At 44.0% G+C, this 15,149-nt stretch overlaps 1 protein-coding gene across 1 annotated transcript; it reads right to left on the minus strand.

Moving 5' to 3' along the window:
* Window positions 1-10,007: 10,007 nt before the first annotated feature.
* LOC135398178 (thrombin inhibitor hemalin-like) lies at window positions 10,008-12,481 on the minus strand. Its single transcript, XM_064629606.1, has 5 exons — window positions 12,324-12,481; window positions 12,046-12,240; window positions 11,737-11,922; window positions 10,784-10,981; window positions 10,008-10,184 (listed from the first exon to the last, which is right to left on the minus strand). The coding sequence occupies exons 1-5, from the start codon at window positions 12,385-12,387 to the stop codon at window positions 10,081-10,083; spliced, it is 747 nt and encodes a 248-aa protein (XP_064485676.1). The 5' UTR covers window positions 12,388-12,481; the 3' UTR covers window positions 10,008-10,080.
* Between the last annotated feature and the right edge of the window lie 2,668 nt (window positions 12,482-15,149).

Here is a 15,149-nt window from a genome sequence, read left to right on the forward strand (position 1 = left end):
TTTCATGGTAACAACGTGTAGTGCTCGTACCCTGGCGCCTGTATGTCTGGTGACTGTGAACCACACCAGACCGCTCTAACGGTCACATTAAAACACTACGTCTGTCTAGTGCGCACACCAAGCATTCTAGAAGGCACCAGAATCATTCTGGTGTCGTAGTAGTCCACTCTGGTGTTGACATCAGGAGAACTCGACAGCAGCAGAATCACCTTGGTGTCACGCCAGAAATTTTTGATGTGCACATTACAAACACCAAAAGAGTCTAGTGTTAACGCCAGGAACATCAGGAAACACCAGAATAATTCTGGTGATTTTTTCAATCGGGTCTAAAGGCTTAATTCGCTCATTGGACCATTTTCCTCCGAACGCACAGCACATGCGACGCTCTCATTCTGGCTGAAAACAGCCGGAACTGTCATACCGGAACCATTACCATATGCTGGCTACCATTACTGCTATTTTCCCAATACTACAATTTTTCCGTTCCTGGAGTTCTTCTGCCAATGACGAGGCTACGCCTCCCGGATTTCGGCACCAAAAATGTCAAGAAAGAAATGATAACGAACAGCTTTAATGCAGAATGGCTGCACTATACGCTCAGCAGGTGGAGCAGGTGGGTCAAGCTGCCCAAGCTGCCGCTAAATCAGCGTCAAACAACGGAGGCTGCCATCTTGTGGAACGCAGTTGCCAGACCCGGAAACCCGAAGTTCGCCCGTTACGGCGGCACAAACGCCGCTGTTGTCTTTTTGTCATATTTGCTTAAACAAACGAATTTATTGAAGAATAATGCAGTAAACGCGTACAAGTTAGTAATAACTAACCCATGTTGTCTAACAAATTCTAGCCCACTAACCCATTAACCCATTCTTAGCGAGGAGGAGGAGGAGGAGGAGGAGTGTCGTTGGGAGGAACCCGAGAGGTCTGCCTGCCTGATTAGGCGGCATGTTTCTCGGGAAGGGAAAGGTGGTGGAGAGGAGGAGAGGAAAGGGTGAATGGAAGACCGAGCGGAATCCACTCGGGGGGAGGATAGCTGCGTTCATGGGCCGACTTCAGGGGAACTGTGCCGGCATACGCCTATTACACATCTGAGGGAAACCCAGGAAAAACCCCAGACGGCACAGCCGGCCGGATTCGAACCGCGGACCTCCCAGTCTCCAAGCGCACGCGTTACCGCTGCGCCACCGGAGCTGGTCCCCCATTCTTAGCGATTGTTGTAACGCTCGCATTGTAACGCATGCACAAGCTAGAATGACAGTTTCGGTTTCCTGGTTGCGGGTTTTGGCGTGCAACATATCTATCATATGCAGGCACATCTGGAACTACATGTTGAGCCAAAATCTTTCTGAAATGTTTTTTGATATATTTGCAAGGGAGGGGGAGGATGAAACGTTAAACACTCCGCATTACAATACTGCTAAGGGTAAAACCTAATTGATAAATGCAGATGTCCAAAGATCACGAAATGTGGACCACACCTCGATGGCATAATCCTGATGTAAAGCCTCCATGGACCAGAGTGGAAGGCATAGCAAAAAAGAAAAAAGAAAAACAGAAGACATCTACCAAAATTTTATAGATCAATGACTTGATGCTTCCTCTTTTCCTCTATCGTGATTACTCAAGCAGCTCAGTTCTAAGGTACTGCAGTGACGAACTCTCACCCTCTTCCTGCACCAAAACGAGTAGTCTACACTAAGCGTATATTGGTATGATGGTTGACCACAGTGAGAACAGCATACGTCTGCTTATGGAAAGCAGTCTCGATATAGCTTATCCCTCCTTATTGGAGAAAATCTTGGAGTTGGAGTTGGACGGACTAAAAATAATACGGAGAGGTTGAACTTGTCACCTGAGAAGTTCTGCTACTCCGAGAAAACAAAACAAAAGAGAGAGAGAAAATCTTCTTCACTGTGATGAGCATACATACAGGCAAAGCGCATATGTTGGCAACCACTTGTCACCTGTGCATTTTAGATCTTCGCATAGAGACAACGCTTTGGAAGTGCACAAGTGAGATATTTTACTGAAGGCACAGTGCACGTGATTTCAAAGTTCGTCGGAACGACGTGCCATTCAGACACAGGTAACGATCATTGTGCATGACAGAGCTCAGGCGAGATATGTTGTACACGTCCATACATAAACAAATTTTACCTCAAAGCAATAAGTAGTTACGTCCAGCAAAGTAATGCCACTATGTGTGCACACATTTTGTGTACGCAATGACGGTGTTCCACATTTTACTTCTATCAAGCATGAAGCGTTTGTGTGGCAAAAGCAACAAGCATATGGGTGGGTGAATATTTTGCAGATATTAGTAATGTGTAATACAAACCATTTACTTATCTTTTACTGCTGCACAGATTTCCTAATTGTATGCATACCTCAACTCAAGTTAAAGCGAAGCAAACAAATTTTGTTAAGAAATCTATAATCAGTGATCTACAGCAAAGTAAACTTCATTTGTGCATATACTTTGTGAACATAATCACTGTTTCACATCCTTACGTCTAATATAGTTAAAAACCATAAAACCCTCAGTGCAGGAAAAGACGAGAACGGAACACAAAAAAGACAAGGACACCACACTGAACTGTCAGCCAAAGAACTTTTATTTTGTGAAACGAGGCCTTAAATGCATAAGAACCCTCCTCTCCTCCTTTATTCCCTCTCGTGTTGGACTTCCTGTTTACACCACCATCTCTCGCACACACAACCGTTATCATTAACTGGTCGACATGACTGCTGATATGATTTGGGAAAGATTAGATAAATACAGGGATTACTGACACAGTTACTACCTGCTTTTTTGATCTCATGCGCCTCTCTAAAGAGAAGGCTACCTTGTTTTTTACACCTGAACAAAATTTTTGTTTTTTGGAATTCTGCCTGACATCCCACACATGTCTATAAGTGGTCCCCCAACACACCATATCTATTAGAGGTATTAGTTGAATGTTCTTTTAAACGAGTGTTCATGCACCTTTCAATTAAGAACATCCAGTGCTGTATCAACCAGCCCAAACACTCGCTCTGTTTATGCACCTTGATGATTGCCCGATATATACCTTATCACACTTTAGTGGTATGGAGTAAACTATACGAATATGGCATTCTGCAAATTTCTTCCCGGGATCACCAACCAGGCCACCTTTTAACCGTTTTTCATGTTATATCTAGTCAAGCAGGCTTTCCGTTAATTCATATGAATCACCAACCAATCATTTTTCATGTTACGTCAATATACTTGCATATGTGGAGAACTGATAGGTGTATGCTACGTGTGAATATGAATGTCAGCAGACTGGACGGTGGGAAAGGTCTTTTACGATACAGCTGAACATACACCGTCCTTAAAGGGACAGTCGCATCGACCACAGATCGATTCCGAAACCACAGTGAAATGAGATTCCCTGTCCTTCACTGACCATGACTCCGAAAGTCCCATTCCGATCGACGGAATACATTTTGCATAATTCGTGTGTAAGCGGCGCTACAGCAGACGACGGATGCGGTCGTCAAGCGGAACTCCCTGCTGAGAATCTTTAGCAACGTCACAAGGAATCTGACCAATAAGAACGCGGCGAGCCAGAGGAGTCCCCGCGGCTTGCAGCTTGCATGAGCAAGGTCAGGGAGACGAAGGCGAAGGCACATACGGAGATGGGGGACTCGGAATGCGGAAGTGGCGAATCGTGCTGTTCAAATGCCTTTAGTAATAGCTCCCGTGACGAATATACATGTTTGATGATGGCCCATATTCGACGGATCCGCTTCTTCTGCAAGTCGCTGGTGATGTATGTGCCGCAGCTGCGTTAGCGCAACAGAACGAGCCTCAGGACCACTTCTTTAGGTACGTTCATGATCGGAGTGCTCAATACTTAATCCCGTGACATTCACACTATGACGCAGGAAACAATCCAAGTGTTTGTGCGGCGTCTGTGCTCCCCAGGAACCGGATGAGTACCTATATGCTGCAGTGCTGGTGAAGTGGCAGAGTTGTGCAATGACGGCACGCATCACACTTTGTTCCCAGCTCTCTGTCATCGGCCAGAACTTCTGGTAGTGTATCCACCGCAGTATTGCAGCGACGATCACAGTCTTCGCCTACTGTGCCCACGATAGATAGGCACGTCGAGCAATCCTTATTTTCGTAGTTGTCGTCGTTGTTTGCGCACACGACGAATGCCCCATGAAAGTTACGAAGGCTCTAACCAACTGTGCAACTCAAGGGCCGGGTTAGAATTAGAATGATTGTCAGGAAATTAACTGTGCTACGTGTTTAGGAAAGTGTCCTTTCTTTTTACAGCTACGTCAGGTTCACTGCTTATTGTGTGTTTACAAGCTGAGTTTGGAGATTCCTTGGACCGAGAAACAGACGACAGATACTTGGGTGTGTCGTCCGCATGATTCGCCAACGTTTTTCCATCCTGGTCCTATCAGGACTATCATCTTTAGTGTGCCTCATTTCCTGTTCACACCTACACCATAATAGACTTGCGTAGTTTCCAATTGAGAAGTGTGAAACAGAATCTGTGTTACCACAGTAATCCCGAGAAGTGCAAAGGAATAGGCAGGAGCAATAAACTACCTGGCCATAAGTGACAGTTATACTTTTAATGGTAGTGTAATGCTTCTTATCGTTAGCAGTATTATAGCATGTGAGGGATATAACACGTCAAATAATTTCAGGTAACGTTTCATAACTCACTAATGGTACAGTTACACCTCATTATCATAGTAAGTGATACATCTGTCTGGGCATCTCCAAAATTTGTCATTCCCACGGAAGATTGTTCTGCCTTGATACAGCAAAACAAATTTTGATACCTGCCATTGATCCAATTTTTTTAGCACCACTGTTTTGAAAACAGCTTTCAAGACTGTAACTTCAGAGATCCTTGGCAGAGCATTACCTCTTGTCTATGTATTATAATAATTATTATAATGACAGGCAATAAGTTATGCAAATGTGAATAAATCTTTGTGTTGACTGAGTGTTGTCCATTCCAGAGCCATTGCACATGTCCACATCAAACTCTTCACGCACAGATATTTATTATTTGCTATGCACAGACAGTTATCAGCGTGCACCACACTGGCAATGTCCCTTGGGATCTGAAGCGGGGACTCACAAAAATAAAAAAATAAAATAAACAGTTTCGTAAGTACTTCAATTGCAATGAAAACCGGACGGTTGGACAGTAAATTGGACGGTTTCATTATAACAGTGGCACACAGGAAAAAAACTCGGGGTGTTGGGGGGATCTGGATCGATCTCTGGGCACAACCAAGTGTAAACTTTTGGAAGGGTTAGTACATCCTGAAATGACCCTCATGCCTCAGACCCCACTACTCGAATAATGCACCTCACTTTTACAGTAAGAGGCCTCTTACTATCTACGGCATATCCTATCAAAGCTCATAGGACAGCAAATTTGGCCAATGCTTATGTGACAGTGCCTCGTAGAACATGCAGCTTTTCTGTTGAATTGACACTACATGTCTGGTAGCCCCTTTAATGTCAGGAGGTAGGTTCATCATTTTACATTTAACCAGCAGTAATGTATGGCATTGCAAAAAAGGAAACAAGGGCTTAGTCTCAACGCTGCATCAGCATCATTCATCATCTCACAATAACGTTGTTGTCAGCCTCTGCACAAAGATTTGGGTGGACCTGAAACGGACCCTTTTTTTTCTTTTCATTTCCTGTTTTCAAGTTATTTTGTCTTGGCATGTAGCTGTGAGATGTCAGTAGAAGCCATGAAGTAATTCTCTTTACTTCTTGAACTTGAATGAAGAAAGCACTGTTCTGGAAGATCCTAATTTGTCAGAGGCGTCGTAAAGGCATTTAGTGTAAAAACCAGGTCTCTCAGCAAAATTGCCGTGCACACACGTACATTGTTTGATACCGTTTCATGGATGGATGGGACTTGGATCAGCAGCACCTGGTCCTTCTATAACACAGAACGTCAAAAGTGCACCTCAAGTTGGCTACGACAACCGCAAAATCCGCCGCCCTACAGCACACAAACAGTTCACAAACAGAGAGATAAAAGGAAACTGGGAAGTGGTTTATGGCGCTTATGTTACGGACAGATGTACTGTTTGTATATAGTGCCTGTTTCTAACACAAGGACACAAACAGCGTCAGTTCTTCCTTTTAGTGATCGGGGTTCATAGTTTGCGAATTGTTTTGTATCCAAAAATTGTAAACACATTATATGTATTTAAGTAATACACGTACCACTTGCGCTTGACCCTGTCGAGCTGCCTGCAGCTCATTATCGGCTCATTATCGGTGAACACATTATCGGTGAAATGCGAGGAGCATACACGGACAGCATAAACACTCCTTGCTTCATCTGGATACCCGCTAGTGATGTAGCTGCTTCCAACTTTCGCTTCGTCTGGGGTCTGGCTGTAGCTGTATCCTTGGCGTGCGAAATCAAACATCGAGGTTTTCGAAGGAAGTTTTCCTGGAGTCAGGAACGCTGCGTCGGTTTCCAAACGACATCTCACGCGAAGGATGCAAGCGTAGAGATAGTATCCGCGTCACTAGAAAGTGTCACATGTGAATACGGGCGACGTGGCGAAAAAAACAAAAAACAAAGCAGCCGCAGACTTGGCGGCAGACGACAGCGTCCTTCACAGCGGATTAGCCAGATTCCACCTTGCGTCACGCGATGTTGTTGGCGCTGGCGCTTTCGAGGATCAAAACGAAACCGGATCTTTTAAATTCGATTCCTCATCACCCGGTCCGTTTTGGAAGGATAAAATTTGGCAAATAGCTCGTGGTAGTGTACCTAACACATTGGTATTGGATTCGTAACCACGGCTCCGGATGCGACAGTCCCTTTAAGCCCCTTTCTTTGAGTGTGGAAGGGGATGACGTGAACGAGACGGTTAGAAAACGTCTCAACCGTTACAAAAAGAGGTGTATGAAAGCGGTTCCACTTCCAAACCAGACTTTTAAGAGAAAAGTTATATGGAGGTTGAAATTGATTCATGGAGTACTTACGAGGGATTCGAAGTGATTATGCAACTTGCCTTATCAAATATAACCGATTACCAAATATATACTATGTGCGAATAAATCCAGTCTACCACTATCATACACTGTGTGTTATTATTCCACAACTCAGTCGCAAAAATATTTGTAGTTACGAATAGCGTTTGAAACAATTTCCACTGGCAAACCTTCGCAACATAGCTTTCGGGGTCGTTGCAGGAGAAAATTGTTTCACGAGGCACTTGTCACAGAAAACATTCTTCACTTGCGAAAGCGAAAACGAAGCTGCCTACTTCAAGCACTGCCGTTCATTGGCAACCACAAAACATAATCTGTGTACTATCGAAGAAGTGTTTTAGCCAACATACGCAGGACGACGGGTATGAATGCACAAATGTAGTTACTTCTTCACACAATGTCGTCGTAGAGTTACGCTGGGCACCTTCTTCTACATCATCCAAAGCAGCCTCAGCTGGCTGGCGAGCATCACAATATTTAACGAATATCATAGTTCACAGACACAACTGGACAGAACGCACAGGATCGTACGTCCGCAGTGATTGGAAATACCGTGAACACATCCACACACCCTTATTTCCTAATTCTTTTTCTTTTTATTTATTTCTTATTTCTTAATTTTCTTTATTTATTTATTTCTTATTCCTTCCTATTTCTTTCTTTCTTTAGTTCTTCTCTTTTCTTTTTGTTTGTTTATTATTTCTTATTTCTGGAATAGCAAGCCGACGTCTCGTTTGGCTGACCTTTCCCACGTTTTTTTTCCCCATCGAGGAGCGCCGGCAGCCATAACTCACACTGGATTGGATACGGATTGAAATGGCTATTTTGGGAAATAGCATGCTCGGTGCACATTGTTTGCAGATAATTTCTACTTCGGTACAAATCTAGGTGGCAGATTTTGCGATGTTGGCAACAACCGTCCCACAAGATGGCGATCCTCGTTGTTTTACGCGGAGAATCAGCCGAAATACATGGCAAGATGGCGACTTTGACCCAACTGACGTTCAGGAAGTGCAAGACCCTTCTGCTTCTTCAAAACAGTGGCGCATAGCACATTGGTCTGTCATGGAATGGCACGATGGAATCCAGGGTCATGTTGCATACATCAAATGGACACTCAAACTTCGTACAGACAGAGCCAGTAGCAACCGGGCTGGAAACCTAAGGTAAATGCGAAAAAGCCGAACAGACTCGGGACGCTGGAACGAAAGACACGAAAACGAAACTGCGGCGCCTCCTCACGTACATTTGTTTTCAGCCAGCTGCAGACGACATTCGAGAGGGTGCCACATCACAGCAAAATCGTCCATTGTCTCTTGGGAAGTGATGGGCAAAGTACAGCTTGCGACATACTTGTCTGAAATCTACAGCTTGCGGTTGATCCAGCCTAGAATCTCTGGGCATTGCAAGATAGTTTGTTGAATCAATCAATTCAATCAAGATAGTTGCAAGATAGTTAGTCTCGACTAATAAACACGTACTGGGGTGCATGCCGTACGTGTTTATTAGTCGGAAGAAACATTCGTGCAACAACTGACAGGATAATCCGCAAGCTGTCGACTCCAGACAATTATGTCGCAAGCTGTATCTCGAAATTGTGCTTGCAGTAAAGTACCTAGCGTCTGTCGTACTTTAAGTAGAGTACCAAGTACAATACTACAACTGTACTTAAAATACAAAGTCACTTGCATAGTACTTTAACGTACTCAACAAGTACATTACAATTTTAGATGGTATCGCTGGACCCTTGAACCCTTGGTATATAAAACGTGAGGTACGTTTCGACTGTTCTCATCAGAAAACTTAGGTGGCATTTTTGCCAAGTGCTATAGCCACGAAACATGGATAGTTAACAGACATGAGTTTGTATCGCTAATTTGGTGATTGAAAGCAAAGTACCGCAGAAAAGTACCTAAAGTACAGCGCAACGTACACAAATTGAAACGTACTTTAAGTAAAGTACAAGTACTAAGAAATGTACTTAATGTAACCTGGGACTTCAATGACTTCCCATCGCAGCTCTTGCGGAATTGGTGGGACTATTATGTTTCGATTGCAGTAGTATGTTAGTTTGGGAGCAAGAGCCGTCCGTCCGTCCGTCCGTCCGTTCGGGTCGACGTTCACCCAGAGAAACATCCGTCCGTCCGTCCGCCCGCCCGTCCGTCCGTCCGTCTTTCCTTTCCTTCTTTCTTTCTTGCTTTTACATGCCTTCTCTCATCACGGCTTTCGTCACAGATCTTCTATACTGCCTGGTAGGGGCCTGAGTGGTTTACCTCGCATACCTTCAGGAGAACACAGCGTCTCAGGCACGCATGCTCCGAAACCCGAGGCGCTGCACGCTACTCCTTGCCAAGACTGGCGTCTCGAATATCTCCACGATAAAGCATATGTACAGCACAATGCACATTGCCGAGACAAAACAGAATATTTTGCTCGACCTACGCGTCACGCACAGAGAAGTACCTTCAAAGCAAGTTGGAAAATGTGCAGAATATATCGAGAAAAAAAAAACGCATTTAAGTTAGATAACTAAATACTGAGCTTTCAAGGTATTTGAAAGATACGAAGTTACTAGCAAACCTATCTAAGATACGTAACTTAAATATACTCGTATAATACATATTGAAAGATTCTGCAATGCTGTCGTCGTCTGGAGCAATGATTGGAGAAGAAGTACGACTCTTGGGAGCTATATACTGACAGAATTTATTTGCCGATGATCTTAGAAAATTAGGTAGCGTTGCTTTTAAAAAAAATGAAAAAAACATGTTCCTATTCCTTCGTACAAGATTCGAAAGATTAGCACGCAGTTACTACAGTATAAGTGTTTCTTCTTCCCAGCCCGTTTTTCTTGAAAGCGGTTAATTCTGAGCTTTATATGGATTACTTCCCGGGTAACCCAAGGCCTTCTCCTGACTGCATTTTTTTTTTTCTGAGTGGAGCGAGGTGTGAGACACAAACTTGAACATTTTTTTAACAACTGAACAATATTTAATCGTACCATCAAGTGAATTCGCATAAGAACGCCTCGTGATGTCAGCCTCCATGCCATGTCAGTATTGTTTCTTTTTTAATGCCGGTTTCCGCTTGTCTGTCTCACCCTCGTAGTAATTGTGCTTGGAGAACTTCTGTTCTGTGATGTTCGAACCAGGATGTCCTGAAATGAGCAAATTCACATTTGCTACGCAGACAATCCCTGCATGCATAATGTAAAACCCCAAGACTAGGGAACACGAAGGACAGACACCCTAGTGTCGGGGTTTTAGATTATGCATCATCTTCACCAGCTCGCTTGCTTCCTAGACATTTTTTCATTGTCAATCCCTGCATGTCTGGTGCGCCAGTTTCTGAAACTAAGAACTGCACCTTGACGAAAACGGTTTACCCCTGGGAGTTGTTTTATGGGCTAGAAATGAACATCACGAGGTTCACCGTGGCCATGCTCCACCACATAGTACCAAATTCTTCTGTTGGAGTGTTTCGTTAATACAACAACGATTTACACGCAATAATTTCTTCACCCTTCTTCGGTGTAAGTATCCTGTTCCAGCTATGACATATTTAAGTTGAGGCTATACGAAAGCGCAGAAAGCTGCTTAGTTGCAAAAACGCCCATTTTATACGTTATTGTTAGTCGCCTTAAAGAACGCGGTTGAGAAACCGCACGGATAGAACTTTGTCTCACGTAAGGCCTGTACGCCTCACTCCAAGCACTACTAAAAGTCGCCGAACCTTATAGGTAACATGCATACGTACCAAAGCAAGCTATCCAGCATTTCGATTTTTGAGCATATTTGTTTGTCCCTGTAGCGCAGGTGCCATTCTCTAAATCCTGACATGCCTCTTTGCTTGCGTTGTAGAAGAAACGCTTTGAACCATACGTGCAGTTGCCTTTGTATGGTTGAGGCTCACAGTCCATCTTGTAGATGATGTTAGTGTAGTTGTTGACCTTCACTGCTCATAACAAAACATGGTAGGAAGTAATTGTACTGCAATAAATGCATCTTAGAATTAAGTTACATGAACTCTCTCGTAGCTAAGCTCACAGAGCAGCCAACATTACGGTCACTGGACACCATTGCCTCTACGTTACTTTATTTCTTTAAGCAACGAATCACCCATATTCACATATGTTACCACCATACCTGGGTAAATTACTTCTGTGATGTAATAAAATTACATTCCAATTACTACGAAAAAGTAATGACATTACAAAGTCATTACTGCTTAATCGTAACACATACTCGACACAGAACACATACTCGATTCTTTTGCAAAAAGTAATGAGTAATGTCATTAAAATTACTGCCCAACTGTAATTAAATTGCATTACCAATTACGTAATGTCGAAAGTAATGCATTACATTACAAATTACCAGAAAACGTAATTCATTACTGTAATTTCGTTAAAGTAATGACCCAGATATGTTTACCACTAACACTTTATAAGCTTGACTGTTCTACCTAATTGGGTGTTTCGGGTCTAACTGCAGACGGTGGAGAAAACTTTGATCCACGAATGTCCACGTAGGTCCACGAAGGGAAACATTGCCAGAATGAGCAAAATATTCGATAAAGCAAGTCAGAATATCACATATTATGGCTTCGTTAGGGAGAAATTTCTTGACGAACAGTCAGGACTATCGGTATGACTTCTGAGGTTTGAGATTATCGATCGAGGTAACGATTAATCGGTTAGAGGCACTTACGTTGTTTCGTGCGACGGCAGGAGTCCTCACACTCTCGTCTCGTTTCGAAATTGTTATCATTCCCGCTACACCCTCCATAGTAAAACTTCTTACACCTCCCGTCTGTCTCATTGAAATGCCATCTCCTGATCATCGCTCTGCAGGGACCTCCTTCGGGTTCCAGGGTGCATGCCTTCTTGGGTACAACTGTGAAGCAAGCGCAGAAACTGCAGTGCGTCCTACGCGTACGCCTCACAAACCAACGCACAATCGACGTATATTATACATTCGCAATATGATTAGTAGATTGGAATGAAGACTTAACCATACACTTGCACGTATCTTCGCATTCTTGCTTGGTGTGAAAGTTGTTAGCATTTCCATCACAGCCGCCATAGTCGAATTCTTCACATTTCCCAGTGGTAAAGTTATTAAACCACCTGGGAACCAACGCCCTGCAGGGCCCATCATCAAGCTTTAGTCGACAGCTTGCGTCGGCGTCCAGCGCTGTCGTGTCTACAACTCCTGAAAGATGCATCGGTGTTCACGTTCCATCACTCGAACTATCCAACGGTCTTTTGTAATACTCGTGCAGAAAGCTGACCTACCTGATGCGGCACCCGCAAGGATTATGAACGCGATGACGTAGACGCAGCCTTCTTGCCTAGCCATTGCGTTGCATTGTCGACTAACAACATGCTTGCTGGTTTGTGGAGCGGTTCTGAGAATCACATTCTTTAGTAGCAAGCGGAACGTGATATTTTGAAATGACAAGAAGCGTGGTTCCAGACGTTCGGAGTAATTCGCAGTTCTTTTGTGTCAGATTCCTGGCTTGGCTTCAATGACAAGCAGGAAGCTCGGCATTTCCGGCTATTCATTTCAAGTTGCTAACAATACGGTGGGAGCATCACTCACAGGTACTCGTATATAGAATATTTTGTAACAAATATTCGTATTTCTTTCGCGACGAGTGTGTCCTGTGCTCTCCTCCATCTGCGTGGGTTGTTTGAGATAATGGAAGAAACATATAGTAACCGAGTCAGAATTTGCGATACTGAACCTTTGACCCTAGAAGTGAACCTTTCGGTGTGTAGTCGAGGACTCAGAGAGTCGAACCGAAACGTTTATCGGTTCGGTTAGGGCTTAAGTTCGAGGATAAAGGTTCACATCCGGTTCAGCTCCGGAAGTCAACTATAACCGTTTTTTTTTTTTTCAAACGGTTCGGTTCCCGAACCGGTTCGTGGGCCACGGGAGGAAATAAAGCACAACAGGGAGGTTAAATCACACTTCCGTTTGTGTGGTACAGTGCTTGAAGTGGACAGGAAGGCGTCAACAGTCGTCAACAGATTTTGAAAGATTTTGCGCGATATGAAAGACATGATTAGTAGTGGTTACTATATGAATATAACCATGAATTACCGGCTCATGTCGCGTAGCTCATGTCGCGGTGGTTAAGTAACCCACCGGGTTGTTTGCAGAACGTTGGCAGGAATAAAACAGTCAATCGACCAAGCGTGCTACCTTAGCCTAAGTCTTTTAAGTCATTAAAATTATTGATTACCAGTCAGCAGACGCAAATACACGTTAAGCAGCGAACGACGCTTCATGGCATTTCATGAGAGCCGCTACATCCGGTACCCGTTACTTCATGACACGACGTTTCATTCTTTCGACGCTCCATGGTAGTTGGATTGGCTCATTTTAGCTCCCCGGTATGGGGGTTGACGTTTTTAATTAAGTTGGGTTGGAACGGTGCGATTCTGAGCCCGGGGTCTTTATGTAAAAGGCGCGTCATCATGTTGTCACTGACCGCCGCCGTGCTACCATGTCGCCGTAGAGTGAAGTGTCTGTGGAACAAAGACAGAGCACGGGCAAGAGTAACTGCAAGCAGGGACGATCGAGCCATTTTCGTCGCATTGGCGATTCTTAAATGCGATGTCAGTATATATATATTCGTTTTCACCTCTTTAATTTCAAATGCACAAAGAAAACCAACTTTGGTATGTTCTTAACTCCGCACGGTTAGCAACGGGCGTCCCGCGCTATTGTTAAATAATTGCCGCTCTTCTTCGTCAGAGGCAGCATGATTTGAATGCTACTGGACTCAGTGACACCTGGTGGGAGATAGCAGACCCCGCTCGTTATATAACCTCCAAAGCAGCAAAATGCACTGAAAGTCGAGTGCAATAGGGGTGGATGGGTAGATGAAAGGCCTTGAATATAGATTCATGAAACTACAGAACATTGATAAGACACATACCGTCCACCCCTAATGCACTCGACTTCCAGTACATTGTGCTGCTTGGGCTCGTACAAATCAGCAGTCTTCTTTTTTTTTTTTTTTTTCATTTGTCGCGCTACACAAGTGGGACAAGACGTAACGAGTAAACACAACAAGTGGCATTTCAGGGACATTTTTGTAATGTCACGCTGTAAATTCACATTTCAATGTGTCATGGTAACAGCCTCATTTGGACTGCGTTGCTTTTCGGCCGTGCCCTCCCGTCTGCGGCGTCTTAGGCTTCTTGGGCGTTGCTTTGGGGGGCTTCTTTTCCGAACCTCCTGAAATTGTACATAACTATATATTAAGAGTTACGCACAACTTCGATCATGACATCTGTTCCGGTTGCCAGGCAAATTGATTTTTCCGCTTCTGGATTACATTCAATTACCGTGCGATAAAACGAAGCACGTGCCCCAATCCTGAAGTGATGCCCAATAAATGCTAGAACGCTCCTTATAGTCTTTACATGTTCCTTGTGCCTTCAGTCACAAGAGTCACTGCACTGCGAATGAAACTACATTGCTGAGAGAGAGACAAGATAATGAGGATATGCTTCTCTCCCCCTGTCTCTCTTTTTTTAACCTTTCAACCTTTTAACCTTTCGCGGGAGAAAACTACCACGATAGGACCTGTAGCCACATCCTCGTTGACAAGCGCCTGTGATGGAAAATATAAAGGGCGCGACTTTTCCGGGTTATATGCCTTTCTAAGGTAGAAGTGCAAGGATGCAGGCGTGCTGGTTTTATCGTCATTTTTACAATGCCTTTCTAAGATTCGGGGGAGGGAGGAATCGGGAGCTATTCTTAAATATGTAATTCAGTGAAAAATCGTGCGATAATTGTGCCTTGGACTGTTTTCAGGTGTTTTCGTTTCTCATCTTGTCTCTTAAGTCGTTTCTTTTTATTTATTCTTTTATGTAGGTGCCTAGCAGTAATCCCCGAAGGCATAGGCAATGCTGACACACATAGGTATGTTTGTGGGTATTTGGGTGATCCATTCTTACAGCTATTACACGTGGCGACCTTTGTTCGTCTTCACTGGAAACGTCACTTGAGGATTTCATAGTGAATGGAATTCGGACAGAAACCGGGTTTAACTCGAGTTGGTAGGAGATTAGTTCGGAGGGCCGGAGGAGGGGGGGGGGGGAGGG

This window comes from Ornithodoros turicata, chromosome 6, assembly GCF_037126465.1.
Source record: "Ornithodoros turicata isolate Travis chromosome 6, ASM3712646v1, whole genome shotgun sequence".
Classification (NCBI taxonomy): Eukaryota; Metazoa; Arthropoda; class Arachnida; order Ixodida; family Argasidae; genus Ornithodoros; species Ornithodoros turicata.